This window comes from Chelon labrosus (assembly GCF_963514085.1).
Source record: "Chelon labrosus genome assembly, chromosome: 5".
Taxonomy (NCBI): Eukaryota; Metazoa; Chordata; class Actinopteri; order Mugiliformes; family Mugilidae; genus Chelon; species Chelon labrosus.
In genome coordinates, this window is record NC_140341.1 from 5076377 (window position 1) to 5092115 (window position 15739).

A 15739-nucleotide genomic window follows, 5' to 3' on the forward strand; every position below is an offset into this window, starting at 1 on the left:
AATTAATGAAACACTGGATGGAAATAAATCTGGAGACATTGGAGAAGATTATAGAAACAATGACACGGAGAATGTGTGTTGTAATCAAAGCTAAAGGAGCTCCAATGAAACACTGCAGATTATATCCACGTCATATATGTGCATGTAACATAGCAATGTTAAAGACTGTCCGAGTCTACTGAAGTCTGTCTTCCTGCCTAGTTCTGCTTGTGATTGCTTTTCCCGCCCTCATGTGTTTCACCTGTGTCTCATTGTCTCCCTCATGTATATAAGCTGTATTCCCCTTTCTTCCTGTGCCAGATCATCTTGAAGGATTCTCTTATGCGGTCCAGCCTGTTTCTTCCTAGAGTGATTCCCTGTTGTGGCTATAGCTAATCTTTGTTACCTGAGTTTTTCAGAATGAATGACTAAAAAGAAAAACTAACAAATACACTTTCGGTTTTAAAGCCACTGATCGTGGTTTAGTACTTAACAAGTTAAAAGGATAAGGGAGAAGTAGCTATCAGACTAGGTAGCAACTAAATTATTGTATAATTATTATCATCAACCACAGAGTCACTGCTCTTAAACTGAAAAAGATGAACTGATGATGACTGTGAGCACCCATGTTGTTACCTTGACATCCAAAGAATCTGAACTGATAAATGACAGCCATCTAGTGGTTACTGGTGATACATCTACCTGAGCTGGAAAGCAAAAACCACACCAATCAGCCACAACATTATGACCACTGACAGGAGAAGTGAATAACATTGACCATCTTGTGACAGTTCAATGTTCTGCTGGGAAACTTTTGGACCTGATATTCATTGGTGTGGATGTTACTTAGACATGTAGCACCCACCTAGACCAGACCAGGCACCCCCACCCCATAGCAATGACACTCCTTGATGGCAGCAGCCATCCCCAGCAGGATGCAGCCACAAAAATGCTTTAGGAACAACTAAAAAAAAAAAAAGGGTCACGTGTCCCTTGTGGTCAAGGGAGACCTACACAATAGTAGTAAGGTGGTCATAATGTTATGCCTGATCCCTCACTGCAACAGTTGTACATCCAGAAGTTATGAAGCAAAAGGATGATTCATTTAGAGTTATACTGATGAATCTAATTCCAGTTGTCTCACTCTTTTAGCTCTGTTTTGGTCACCACCAACTCACTGATGGAAATATCTGTATAATATCTGTGTGATGAAAGGAACTACAGATGGGTTCATGATCCCATCAGCAAGGAAAAACTCTTGCTGCTGCTGTGTCTGGTTTCCTCTTCCCACTGATCACTGCCTGGGGTCGAGCTCATGCTGGCAGCTGAGCAGAGACGTCTGCTAACAGGAGATGGACTCTTCACGGCAGACGGAAAATATTACAATAAACCATCAGTGTGTAGAGGTTTTTCAGACCTATAAGTACCTGGGTCTACATCTGTATCACAAACTGGACTGGTCGGCTAATGTAGACTCAGTGTACAAAAAAGGTCAGAGCCGTTTCTATTTCCTCAGGAGGCTAAGGTGGTTTAATATCTGCAGGAAGCTGCTGGACATGTTCTACCAGACTACAGTGTTCTCTTCTACGCTGTGGTGTGCTGGGGAGGCCGCACTAAGAAGAAGGACACCTCACGGCTGATACAGAAGGAGGACTGTGATGGGACAGAGCTGGAGTCCCTGACATCAGTGGCAGATGCAAGGACCTTGAACAAACTCTGGTCCATCATGAACAATGTCCACCACCCTCTACAGGACACCATAGTCAGGCAGAGAAGCTTGTTCAGGCTGCTGTCTCTGTCCTGCTCCACAGACAGGTTGAAGAGGATGTTTGTCCCTCAGGATATACGACTCTACAACGCCTCCACAACGCCTCCCTGTGTGGAACCAACTAGACTGTGGTCACAGATGATACTACTACATAGCTGTGCAGTCTCTGCGATTTCTGTATGCTGTTGCAAACTGAAATTTCCCCATTGTGGGACAAATAAAGGTTTTTCTTATTCTTATATAACTTACAACTTACATACACTATATTACCAAAAGTATTCGCTCACCTGCCTTTACTCATTCTATGAACTGAAGTGCCATCCCATTCCTAACTCATAGAATTCAATATGATGTCGGTCCACCTTTTGCAGCTATTACAGCTTCAACTCTTCTGGGAAGACTGTCCACAAGGTTGAGGAGAGTGTTTATAGGAATTTTTGACCATTCTTCCAAAAGCGCATTGGTGAGGTCACACACTGATGTTGGTCGAGAAGGCCTGGCTCTCAGTCTCCGCTCTAATTCATCCCAAAGGTGTTCTATCGGGTTCAGGTCAGGACTCTGTGCAGGCCAGTCAAGTTCATCCACACCAGACTCTGTCATCCACGTCTTTATGGACCTTGCTTTGTGCACTGGTGCACAGTCATGTTGGAAGAGGAAGGGGCCCGCTCCAAACTGTTCCCACAAGGTTGGGAGCATGGAATTGTCCAAAATGTTTTGGTATCCTGAAGCATTCAATGTTCCTTTCACTGGAACTAAGGGGCCAAGCCCAGCTCCTGAAAAACAACCCCATACCATAATTCCTCCTCCACCAAATTTCACAGTTGGCACAATGCAATCTGAAATGTACCGTTCTCCTGGCAACCTCCAAACCCAGACTCGTCCATCAGATTGCCAGATGGTAAAGCGTGATTCATCACTCCAGAGAACGCGTCTCCACTGCTCTAGAGGCCAGTGGCGGCGTGCTTTACACCATTGCATCCGACGCCTTGCATTGCACTTGGTGTGTGTGGCTTGGCTGCAGCTGCTCGGCCATGGAAACCCATTCCATGAAGCTCTCTGCGTACTGTACTTGGGCTAATCTGAAGGTCACATGAAGTTTGTAGCTCTGTAGCAATTGACTGTGCAGAAAGTCGGCGACCTCTTTGCACTATGCGCTTCAGCATCCGCTGACCCCTCTCCGTCACTTTACGTGGCCTACCACTTCGTGGCTGAGTTGCTGTTTTTCCCAAACGCTTCCATTTTGTTATAATAGAGCTGACAGTTGACTGTGGAATATTTAGGAGCGAGGAAATTTCACGACTGGATTTGTTGCACAAGTGGCATCCTATGACAGTTCCACGCTGGAATTCACTGAGCTCCTGAGAGCGGCCCATTCTTTCACAAATGTCTTGTTTCACAGTCTGCATGCCTGAGTGCTTGAATTTATACACCTGGGGCCAGGCCAAGTGATTAGAACACCTGATTCTGATCATTTGAATGGGTGAGCGAATACTTTTGGTAATATAGTGTATCTTTTCTGTCACTTTTCTAACCACTGGTCTGGTCACTGTGTAAAGGGAGTGCAGTGGTGGGTTCAGTGCATTAAACAACAGCTGTGATCAATAACCAGATGTAGGTCATTCGGTGTTCCAGATGTTCTAGTGCTGTGTGGAGAGCTGCGACGATGACATCCTCAAAGGCTGCTTCCTGCTGGGGATGGCTGCTGCCATCAAGGAGTGTCATTGCTATGGGGTGGGGGTGCCTGGTCTGGTCTAGGTGGGTGCTACATGTCTAAGTAACATCCACATGAATGAATGCCAGGTCCAGAAGTTTCCCAGCAGAACATTGGACTGTCACAAGATGGTCAATGCTATCTACTTCTCCTGTCAGTGGTCATAATGTTGTGGCCGATCGGTGTAAGCTGTTCATACTTTCCAGCTTTATACAGATGTTTAAATAGAAATGTGTGAAATGAAATGACAAGGATCAAGAGGGTGGAAAATGAATGGTACATAAAGAGCTCTAAAGCTGTTGTGGTGATGAAACAACAAAAGGCAAGTGTCAGTGTTGGAGTTTATTTTCGAGACAACTAAATTGAGTGTTTTTAAAGCTGGAAGCGTTCAGACAGAAAAACACAGGAGACAAGAAGAAAAGCCCACAAATCTCGGCGTTCTCTGCATTTATTCATTTTCGTCCTTTGTCCAACCCTTTTTGCGAGGAGCATAAATATTTTACAGAGCGAGAACATCAGTGTGGTTATTTACAAGATAAAATAAATGACGTACAACTCACAACGACTGCTTGTGTTCGGAGCGCTGGGGAGGGAGGAGGAAGAGCAAGGAGGGAGGGAGGGAGGGAAACAACTATTTTAGCATTTTACCGTCAGGCAGAGAGGACGCGGCCCACGGCGTCACTCTGAAGTTACATACGGAAACGAAACAAAAAAAAAAAGAGCTAAAAGAGCGCGGCCGTGTCTCTGTGGCGCGACGGCAGAGCTGAACGTACAGGAGGCAGCTCATGTTTAAATCAGGGCGACGTGGCAGCTACATAAATACATTTCCAGTGTCTCGAGCATTTTCTTGTACCTTTCACAAAACAAAAAAACAAAAAGAAAGTGGCAGTAGTTCCTTTTGAACCTGACAACTATGGCCGCCTCAAATATGACGGAGATGAACCCGAGGTCTGAAGCTGGAGTTTCGAGCCTCTCTGGTCTGATTGGAGAAACCGACTGTGAGGAAACCAAGTTGCGAACACGAGCTTGCACTTCTGGCTTCCTTTTGCTAAACAAAGTAGTTTGAGACATTTTTTTGAATCCCAGGAGGGCAGCTGGCGTGCTTCAGTTATGTGCATTTTTTGAAATATGGCGGGAAAAAGGGCTGGTGGAATTAAATCATGAAGTTCAGAACGGCTTGATCCACAAAACATCATTAAAAGCCACGTTCTGATCGACAAAGAGCTCAATCAAAATGATTTATCTCCCCTCAAACATTTGTCGGCGCTCTAATAAAAAGCAAAATCTGACAACGGAGGCTTGGGGAAGCGACGCCACCGCCTGCTGGTTTTTCCTCTCGATGAACCGACTATGTTAGCGCGTGGAAGCAGTTTTCTTTCTGCAGGTGATATTTTGGTTCAAACTGGTGTTATATTTGGTTGAAATGTAAAGAATGAAGTGTCCAGGAAGGGAAGTTAACGGACGTGAAGTTTTAAATCTCCGCCGAGGCAGAGCGTGCAAACTACAGGAGTGCACGTCGGCGCTCAAGTCGGTCAACGCAACGCAACCGTCTGCTTCGACTGGGCTGAACTCTGCAGGCCGGACTTTCAAGTCCACAGCAAGAAAATCAAAGAAGAGATATGAGCAATGAAACTGGCTGATGAATACTCGTGAACAGTATTATTAGATCAATGCTGTTGTGTTATTGTTGTATATTTCCTGAAGCTGATATACGCCAACAAAGCCTTGCATGGAGTGAACATGTTCAGTCTTTATTTTAATACATTTCTACTTAGAGACGAAACACTGAAAAAGGCACTCATGCAAAACTATATGAAACGATTGTGTGTGTGTGTGGAGGGGTGGAGGTTAAAGTCCGTCTCTGCAGGCAAAGAGAGTGAACGAAAATGCTTTGGCTGCTGCGTTTTATTGTTTAATTTGGAGTAGGTTGGTGGAAGGAGATGTTCCCGACAAATACTGGAGTTAACAGACCGGAGTCTCCCTCTCGAGTGGAAGAGAGCGAAGGAGGAAGAGGAGGATTTACAAAAGGTGGAGGGGTTTGTGCGTATCGACTCGAGTGCAACGTTAAAAGTTTGCGGGCTTGGAGGGAGACGTGGGCCGCTCTCTCTAAGTGAAACCCGTTCAGAGTCGCGCCACGTCGCGCCACAGAGACACAAGGTGGATGAGAAGAGGGAAAACTAAACGTGTCTTCTCAGGAGGAGGTCGTCCGGAGGAGGTGATCGAGGGGGGGGGGGGGGGGTGAGGAGGTCGAGGTTTTATTTTTATTTTTTTCTTTCCTTTCTCTAGATGGGCAGCTGGAAGGTGATGTCCACTTGAGCTTCCTTCGCCAGAGAGACGATTTCAGAAAGCTTTACAACCTGTGAACGAAACAAATCGTGTCAATGGTATTCACGTCTCCTGTCTCATAATGTTGCAGCTGATCGGTGCATGCGGCACACACCTGGAGGAAGGTGTACGTCTGTAAAAGTGCAAAGTAAAAGCATTCAAGTCAGATTAAAGCAGAGGCTCAGTGAGTGTGTTGGTGTGTACCATTTTAGCGGCCTCGTCCAGGTCGTCACAGGCCAGGATTTTCAGTGGGCTGGCAGCAATTAGGGCTTTGGCGTCATCCACTCTCGTCCCTAAAGACAAGACAAGACAAGACACGTTGATGTTTGTGAAGCAGATGACAGATCTTTCACTGTGGATACTTGGGCTCCATGGAGGAAGACTCCTGACCTGACCTGAGAAATAAAATATCCCCAAGACCAAAGCTATCTTATAAGATGGAAGATGTTTTAAGACAGTGAGCAGTTGCTGCTGCTGCTGCCTTCTAAATTTGGGAGATTAGACGAATATAACAGATGTCAGATGATAAGATGAAGACTTCCTTGGTCAAGCAGAGTAAATACTTGTTCTCATGATAACCATGAAGATACAGAACTGCTACTCCTCCTTCGGATATCGGCAATCGCTGGACTGAAAGTGGAAAGTTGGAACATTTTGTACTGAGCCAGTTAGCTGAGGTGGGCAACCTCCAGTGGAAGGTGTCCAGGTCAATCTGGACCAAAAGCCTGATCCGTCTCCAAGAAGGTCCACTCCATATAGACTGATTTTGGCTGTGTGTATTACATGGATGTCACACCGTTTGCGTGTCGTACCTTGTAACCGCACGACGATAGGAATCTTGAGGTCCAGGTCTCTCACGGCCATGATGATGCCCTGAGCGATGACGTCGCACCTCATGATGCCTCCGAAGATGTTGACAAGGATGGCCTGGACCTGAGAGACGCCACCACAACAGATAAAAACAGACGATTTAGAATCACCAGCGAACCTAACCAGCATGTCTTTGGATGGTGGAAGAAAAGAACCAGTCGGCCCATGGATTCAAACCCAGAACCTTCTTGCTGTGTGGCATCAGCGCTAACCACCATTAAATAATATTAATAATAAGGAAAAACACACTGATTTTAGCTGAGTGGGATGTGATGATCAACACACTGCTGTGTCTGGCTTCATATTTAGAGATGTAGTTGGATACGATCTAAATAACAAAGGCAATAGCTCAGATGCTACCGGGGCTGCCAAGTATTTTCTTTCAGTTTATTCACCAGTTATTTTCTTAATTTATTTGTTTATTAGCCTATAAAATGGTTAAAAACATCCTTCACAGTATCCAAGAGCCCAAAGAGACACCTTCAGTTTACACATCTAACACCCAAATCTTTAATTTGACAAGTTGAACAGGCTGTGTTCTTACCTTCCTGTCAGAGGTGATGAGCTTGAAGGCCTCAGTCACCTGGTGAGCTGTGGCTCCTCCGCCTACATCCAGAAAGTTGGCCGGCGTGCCTCCATGGAGCTTGATGATGTCCATGGTGGCCATGGCCAGACCGGCTCCGTTCACTAGAGGAGTCAGATTCAGATGGTCTGGTTTAGACGGCTCGGATAAAAGACGATGTGAGGTGGTATCAAACGCAATGTGGGTCAGATTAAAAAGTTTAAGGTAATTGTGCTATCGGTGGCACATCTGAAACTAAAAAGTATTAAACTGCTCTGTTAGCACTGACCCAGACATCCGATAGTTCCATCCAGGCCGATGTAGTTGAGGTCGGCTTTGGCGGCCTGCCGGTCCCGCGGGTCTTCCTGACTCCAGTCCCGCATCTCGAACACCTTCTCCTGGCGGTACACTGCGTTGGAGTCGAAGTTGATCTTGGCGTCCATGCACATCACTGTTAGCGAGCAAAAACAAAGGTATTAGAGGGGAGATGATTAACTCAGGCTGAGTCGTAACCTGCAGCAACATTTTATGCAGTAGTGATAGTTGAATCTCACTGGAAGCCCTGTCCCCATATAGAGCGATTCACTCATCTCCTATCTCTTTGTAGAGGACAGTGACCTCTAGTGGAAATGGATTGAAATTGAATTAAAATTGCCTCCGTGCTGCCTTCAAGTGACCGCTGGCAGCTTTTCACTATCACTGAGGCCTTTTTAAAATGACTACAAACACAACCAGACAGACATGTGAAGAAGTAGCTCTGAGAAGCTCTTTTATGTTTAACTGGTCACAATATCAGATTGAGAACATCACTGTGGTTCCCTCTAAAACACCAGAGAAGGCCTGTGTGCGTATCGTACGTACCCATGCCAGAGGAGTCCTCCACCATGGGGTTGATCTCCACCATGGAGGCGTCGTACTTGATGAACAGATTGTACAGTTTGATCATGTTCTCGGCCGCCTCCTTCACCAGCGCCGGTGGGAAGCCCATCTTCTCAGCGACCTGCGGCGACACAAACACTTTGGATGTTAGAGTCTTTCATCGGTAAGAGCATGCAGCTGGCATTTCAGTGCCAAGAGGAGCTTGTCCAAAGAACTGTGCACCATGTGAAAAACCCAACATCTTAAACTAAAATTAGCTGCTGTTTGTACTTCTGAAGACTAATTACAGATCTTTGTCTGAATAAAAAAACAAGGAAGGTGGGAGGAAATGTGGGTGCCAAATTATCGGGTGCCAAAATAAATCAAACATCTAAGGGGAATAAAAACACGTGGGAGGAATGAAACCCGCTCCAAACCTCAGCTCTGATTTATAGAAACGTGACTGAATGCACACAAACACACTCCTCCCCCTCTCCTCTTAGATTTCTACCACAGCCCGGAGCACACACTTGGATCATGGCCTCGTCTCTTCGCTGTACTGTTGACTGTACCTTGACAGCCTGCTCCATCTTGATGCCCTCCACGATGTCGATGGGCTCCTTCACGATGGCGTCCGGATTTTCCGCCGCGACGTCCTCGATGTTCACGCCCCCCTGCGAGCTGCCAATCAACACCGGGCCCTGTGGGACACAAGTGGGAGGAACGGTTGTTGGTTAATTCAGGACAGCAGTGTCTCAAAACCACCTCCAAACCACAACTAAGGACAGTAGATCTAACACTGCACTCTTATTAGCAACTGGCACTTTTATCATTAAATGTTTTTATACGTTTCTGTTGGTTTGTCATTTTGTCTATAAGATAATAGAGAGATGATACAGAACTAAAAACACCAATAATTCAGTTTACATTGAAATAAAACATTCACAAGAAGCCGCCAGGGTTTAACTTTTCATACTGTGCTGCCATCTAGTGGTGGGGATATGAAACAGCACAAGTCTGACCACAAGGGACTTGTTTAATCAATGACGATTCATGGTGCATTCAAGGAACACACTCGTGCTTATTTTAGTTTTTATCATTTAAAAAAAAGAAATCTTTCTAAACAGATATTGGGACATAAGGATGCTGTGATAAGGTTGAGTCTGACCCGACTACATGTATCTAGACATACATAACAGGTGCGTCCGTGTGTCACCTCACCTGAAAGGACCTCTCCATGGTGATGGCGAAGTAGTACTCTCTGCGTGGGTACCTGCGCTCGCAGATGAACACCTGGTTGCAGATGCGGCCCGCCTCCCCGGTCTGCTTTGTGTACAGCTTCCGACCAATCATCTGGGATGAAATGTCTCGGGCCTCCTCTGGTCTGGAGACGGATCACAAACGGTTTATTAAATGATTAACAGAACAAGATTTTCATTACTGTTTAAGGTCAATTCATAGCTGTGCATCAGCATCAGGAATTCAACCAACGAGGAGGCTACAGAGCTGGGCTTGCGTGCAGTTCTCAAACGAGAAAACCTGCATACTGATTGGTGGAAAGGTTGCCTTAAACTAGATATGAAACAACTGATGCAACAAGTTGTCCAGCGCCGATATCAACTGCTCTCTGCATTAACGTACCGCTGATGCCGATGGCGTTCTCGGGTCATTAATGAATAATTACCGACGTTAGGTTTGCGGTGGGTAACTTACGAGTAGACGATCCTCACGCCTCCCTTCAGTCCGCCCTCAAACGTCCCCTTCCCTCTGCCGCCAGCCAGCACCTGAGCTTTCACCACCAGGTCCTTTGAACCTAAAACACAAACACACACACCAGCCCATGAATAAAACACAGTGATGATAAAAGTGATAGAGGCGGGTTTCACAGAAAACAATGTGTAAATGATTTATTTTTCATGGATAAAATACAAAGCGCTGCCTGCTTCTCTGAACGCTTGGCCTGTAAAATGTGAGCACTGCCCACTGAGTCAAACTTTACTACATTGATTATACTCTTGGCGCAGTGGTGCAATACTAAGACTCTGGTTACGTGTTTAAAAATGAACAATAAAACTGTTGTTTATTCTGAGAGGAGTCGCAGCTTCTTACTATCCTGGAACAAGTTGAGTGTCACCTGATGCCACTGAAGCAGGAGGAGGGCTATGTTTAGACCGAGTGTGCGTGGGTCAGTGTGTGTCTATATGGGACAGACCAGGCTTCAGTTATTTAACACCCCACACACACACACACACAAAGGTCATGAGGTGTCAGACAAGGCTCCGAGTGGTATTCTGAGTCCTTGAAGACGACCGAACTATGTCAAAATGGACACTCTGGGTTCGTTAGCAAGGTCGAACCTCAATACTTTCATTGTAATGCATCATAAAATAGTCCACAGTGGCAAACAAAGGGAAAAACACGGAGCTTAGCACAGGAGCAGCTATGCAACAAGAGCAAACAATCAGCACTAAAGAGGGGGAAAAAAGAAAAGATAGAACACAGATGAACATGTTTTGATTTCCTGTTGAGCAGCAAAGGTCTTTGTTCTAATGCATTCACGTCAAAAGTTCAACAATACTGGTTCTTCTTTTTGGAGATTAGGTTTGAAAAGGAGGGGGTTGTCTCTTATCTTCATGGATTAAACAACTGTGTTCACAACATCTGTTCTGTTTATGAATGGCCCGAGTACCGGTGCAACAAAGCCTTGTACAGAAAGCGTTGCATTATGGGTTTCTGGTAGCTTCATGTGTAAATCTTCATCTTCATTTGAAAGATGCAATATCAATTCATTAAAATCCCTGGATTGATTGTTTTTAAATACAATCGATAAGCTTCTCCAATGTCTCCAGATTTATTTCCATCCAGTGTTGCATTAATTTTTCACCAAGATCTTGTATTGATGATGGGAGAGTCTGACCACTGCACAAAGCCTTCTCCAGCACATCCCAAAGATTCTCAATGGGGTTAAGGTCTGGACTCTGTGGTGGCCGATCCATGTGTGAAAATGATGTCTCATGCTCCCTGAACCACTCTTTCACAATCTGAGCCCCATGAATCCTGGCATTGTCATCTTGGAATATGATCCATTGATGGAATAACCTGGTCATTCAGTATATTCAGGTAGTCAGCTGACCTCATTCTTTGGACACATAATGTTGCTGAACCTAGACCTGAGCAACTGCAGCAACCCCAGATCATAGCACTGCCCCCACAGGCTTGTACAGTAGACACGAGGCATGATGGGTGCATCACTTCATCTGCCTCTCTTCTTACCCTGATGGTTCCCCACCATCCTTCCAGTTTTTAATAACACGTTGGACAGTTCTTAACCCAGTTTTAGTAGTTTCTTCAATCTCCTTAGATGTTTTCTCTGCTTGATGCATGCCAATGATTTGACCCAAACAGACTAACATCTTTACCACAACCACAGGATGTGTCTTTAGACATGGTTGTTTAAGAAATGAGAAGCTACTCATTGCATCAGTTGGGGTTAAATAACTTGTTGCCAGCTGAAAGATAATCACCCATGATGTTTTTTTCTCTCGCAAAATTGCACAACAATGAACAGACAATTAGTCGACGTGTGAGGGAGATGAAATGCATGACGGAAGCTCCAACTCACAGAACACCGTCAGGACTAGAAGCTGATATGTGGCAGCAGTTTGGATTTAAAAAGTACGAAGGAAGAGCTGGAGAAAAGCAAAAGCCAAACGCAAGAATATAATATGAAATTAGAGATGAAATGTTGTGGAAACACCTTAAATCTCTGGAACCAATAACATCAGTGCTGTGGAATTCTCTTTCTACTCTGAATCAGGCCCTTGTGAATCTGAATTAAATCGATCTGTGAAATCAATAGCAAATACCCCGCCCCTATATGTGACGACATGTTAAAGTGATGCATATGCATTTTGTCATTCATGTCTCTCAGTGATCAGCCACAGAAGATCCCTCCATCTGCCTCCTATGTGCCATCAACTCAGACGTCCTCCATCTTTTCATTTATTCGCTCCAACTCGAGCCTCTGTTGCCACATACAGAGAAACTCGGCACAGTCACACTGACATCCTCGCCTTAGCGATGTATTTACAGACTCTTTAAGCATAAATCTAGCTCTAGAGTAGGCTAGCACTTGTCTAATTCACTGATGATGACTCCTCCAGAGTCAGTGAGAAATGAAGGGGTTTGCTTTGCGTTGTGCCAAGAGCAGAAACTACTTCTATTAAGTAAAATGACAAATATTTGCTAAAGAAATGTGCAGATTAATGGTTCAGTTTGTCATGAGTCACGTCTTAACGTCTTAACGTCAGTTGCATGTTTCAAGGGCTGCAGCTACCGATTAGTTTCATCACTGATTAATCCGTCAACTATTTTTTAATTAGTTTATGAAACGTGTCAAAGGTCTGCAAACAGTTATTATAAAGATATTACAAATCATCCGGAGGGGAACATAAATGTCTGAAACCTGCAAACAAAGTGATGGAACAACCAGACGACTAACCAAGCAACGCATGTGACGTTTTTACTGTTTAATTTAAAGTGAAATAAAACAAAGAAACACAGGAAATTCTCATAATGGAGACGCTCAAAAACATGAGATGTTTTGGAGCAAGAACATACGTGTTCAAGTGATTATAAAACACTCAAAACTGCTGCAGAACTGAGGCAGATTAAGTGAAAATAACAACCTGAATATTCAACATATAATATCCTGTTTTTGCTTTTTATTTAGTTTGTTCCACATGTATTGGCCTCAGCTTCTGTGCGGCACAGAGTATATGTATATGTGTGTGTGTGAAAGTGATGACAGCTCAGTGCGGCCTACCGATCTCCTTGGCCGCGGCGTAGGCCTCATCCGGGGAGCTGGCCACCAAGCCGGCCGGCACGGAGATGCCGGCCTCTTTCAGCAGGCCGATGCTCATGTACTCGTGCAGGGACAGGTTCCTCTGCTGCTGCTGCAGGTGAGGGGGCTGCAGCTGGGACGCATGGCCTCCGAGCAGACCGGAGGAACCGCCGAGAACCTGGACGGGGGACGGGGAGAGAGCGAGCAGAGGAGGACCAATCAATCATTAAGCGACGGATTCCCGACACTAAACACACACCATAAATACCTCTTTTTTTTTTTTTAAAGCAGAAAAGGGTTTGCCATCTGTGGCGTAACTCAAGCGACATGGGAATCTCAATTAAGGATGTGAAACATAGCTCAGCCGAAACCGAGTCACCCGACAGTCGGATTTCCTCAAAACACACAATATGGGAAACCTCCAGATGACAGTGATGCCAGCCTGGAAGGTAAAAGCCGTGAAGAGGGAACAGAAACAATTACAGCTGAATAACTAGTCCACCAGAAGAAATAACTGTTTTCCCAACAGGTTTAGACAATTTTCCACATAATTTTATCAACTCAAAGCTGAAGATACATAGCTATGGTGTCCAGTTCAAAAAGACACCTTTGGTTCCTATTTTTAACTCCAACACAGCTGTTTTCTTCTCAACCTTTTGCACAATTAGACCTTGTCAGCGCTAAACGTCTTAGAAAGCAAAAGGAAAAAGAAAGCAAAGAAAAATCCTTGAAACGGCTTAAAAACACAGGATTGTTTTATCCTAATCTGAGACGATGACATGATCAGATTTCAGAATGAATTCCATTCAGCTGCTAAAAGGAATAACCAAACTAGACGCGACACATTTGCGCTGGACGTAACTCAGTTTTGGCTACAAACGAGGAAATAAAATAAAAAAACTAAAAAGGCTCGTTCTGCCTCTCTGCTTCCTCGTTCTGGCTTTTTAACGTGGAGCTGTCGTGGTGTTGAGATGGTGTCTGAGGTGGAAGCATTTTAAAATGTGATTTATGTAAACACGGCACTAGATTCATCACACTGATGGCATGTTTTCCAAAGCTGCCATAAAAGGTGAACTCCTGCAGCTCAGCGGAGGACTGATTAATGGATGAGCTGGAATAAATCTCAGCTACATGTTTTGGTCAGAGCTCACCAGTGGCTAAATGCTATTAAATGTCTTTGTGATTTTGCCAAGGATGTTATTTTTAAGGCCCCAGATTGGCCTCAACCCTTCAGACCCCTGAGGGTCTTGGGTCTCAGGGGCAGTTAACCCTGATCCACCACCACCACCTCACTGCTGGATCTCTTATCCCCCCCTCGGCTATTCGTGCCGTGTCCCGGCTCTATGCTGTCAGTCTGCCCCAGCAGTGAAAGCTGTTGTTTGTGCTCAATGAGCCTGAGCGGATTTATCCCGACAACTTTCCGGGTGGACTCAGCGGGACAGATGCCATGGCGTCCAGCCGCTGACGGCTAGCTACAGCCGGTGGAGGTCACTGAGCACCTTCTGCTCCAAAAAAAATATTTAATTCAACATAATATACTCAACAACACCGCGGCAGGATGAGCCGAAGCCGAGGTGACCCTGTGTTTTATTTTTATTTTTTTTTTCACTGACGTTACTGCAGCAGTGACAGCCGGTCACGCCAAAGCTAACGGCGCGCTAGTTAGCACGTTAGCCAAAAACAACGGAAATTCAATGGGGATGTGCTAATGTCAAATTTGACCCTGTGAGCTTTTAGGGTGACTGCGGCAGTTTGAGAGGGCGCAGCGACGCAGCGGACGTCGTCCGAAAGAGCCAAATGTCTTCCCTTCAACCTGAACACACACTCACCTTGGAAGCGGTGCTGATAGTGTTTCTGGCCCCTGAAGTTCTCAGGCTAGCCGTCAAACGGCTACAGATCAGGGACGTCGCCATGTCTCCCTCTACAGCGGAGGAGTGATTGACGCGCATGCGTAGCAACACTCAAAGCCTGCTTCACCCCCGTGCTACCTTCAGCGTAGTGTGGGAAAGTACGGAATCGTCTTAAAAATTAACTTTCAGATTAGCCCATCTGCACACGGCTGAGAAATGCTCAGATTAACTAATGTGAAGTTTAACACAAAGATAAAACTCGACAAAAAACAAGTTTGAATATTTTTTGTTAGTCATTTCTTTCCCAGAAAACACTGTAGAAACTATGATATAGTCGTTTACGAATAGTTCTTGAAGGCATCACTCCTTAGGCCTTGACACAACGTAAATATAGCCTCATTCTGACCTTTAGCCTAAATTTTCTAAAGTTTCTAGTTTAAAAATGTGTGACTGAGTGACTGGACTCTACAAATGAAGAAAAGCGCTTATTGTCACTTAACTTTCCAGAGCTTTGTGTCAACAAGTAGGTATTGTGTTGCACTCTTAGCACATTAACTCCACCGTACTTAAAGCAGAAATGAATTACTGATCCAAATCAAACGTTTTTAAGGTGGAAAAGTTTGTTTTTCAGTCTGTGTCGCTGCCCGTCTGAATACCAATTAATAATTCAGATGAAAATATAGCAAAATACGGCACTTCTGCACAGTTTATCTTATCTAAAGTAGTCCTGACAGCTCTAAAAAAAAAAAGCTCAAAAATGTTGAAAACAGACTTAAACTTAACTCCCCAAACATGAATGCATTGTAAATATGTATCAGCAGCTGCAAGTCTGTGATTTCTTTCATTTGGCATGGTTATCATTTAAAACTGAGCTGGTTCTAGCTTTTTTCTTTTTCAAATTAAGATGTTATAAGTAAGACATGAGACAGAATAAACTATTAACCAGCATGTGAAATTGCTAAAGGCTGCTTCC

The 15739-nt window shown here is 44.7% G+C and overlaps 1 protein-coding gene across 1 annotated transcript; it reads right to left on the reverse strand.

Annotated features, from left to right (window-relative positions):
• Window positions 1-3892: 3892 nt before the first annotated feature.
• sucla2 (succinate-CoA ligase ADP-forming subunit beta) lies at window positions 3893-14865 on the reverse strand (the record flags this gene model as incomplete). Its single annotated transcript, XM_084545461.1, has 11 exons — window positions 3893-5815; window positions 5988-6076; window positions 6596-6716; window positions 7198-7340; window positions 7505-7666; window positions 8077-8215; window positions 8646-8774; window positions 9295-9457; window positions 9787-9886; window positions 12899-13094; window positions 14746-14865. 11 exons carry the CDS (start codon window positions 14863-14865, stop codon window positions 5741-5743), a joined length of 1437 nt encoding a protein of 478 aa, XP_084401587.1. The 3' UTR covers window positions 3893-5740.
• Window positions 14866-15739: the final 874 nt, after the last annotated feature.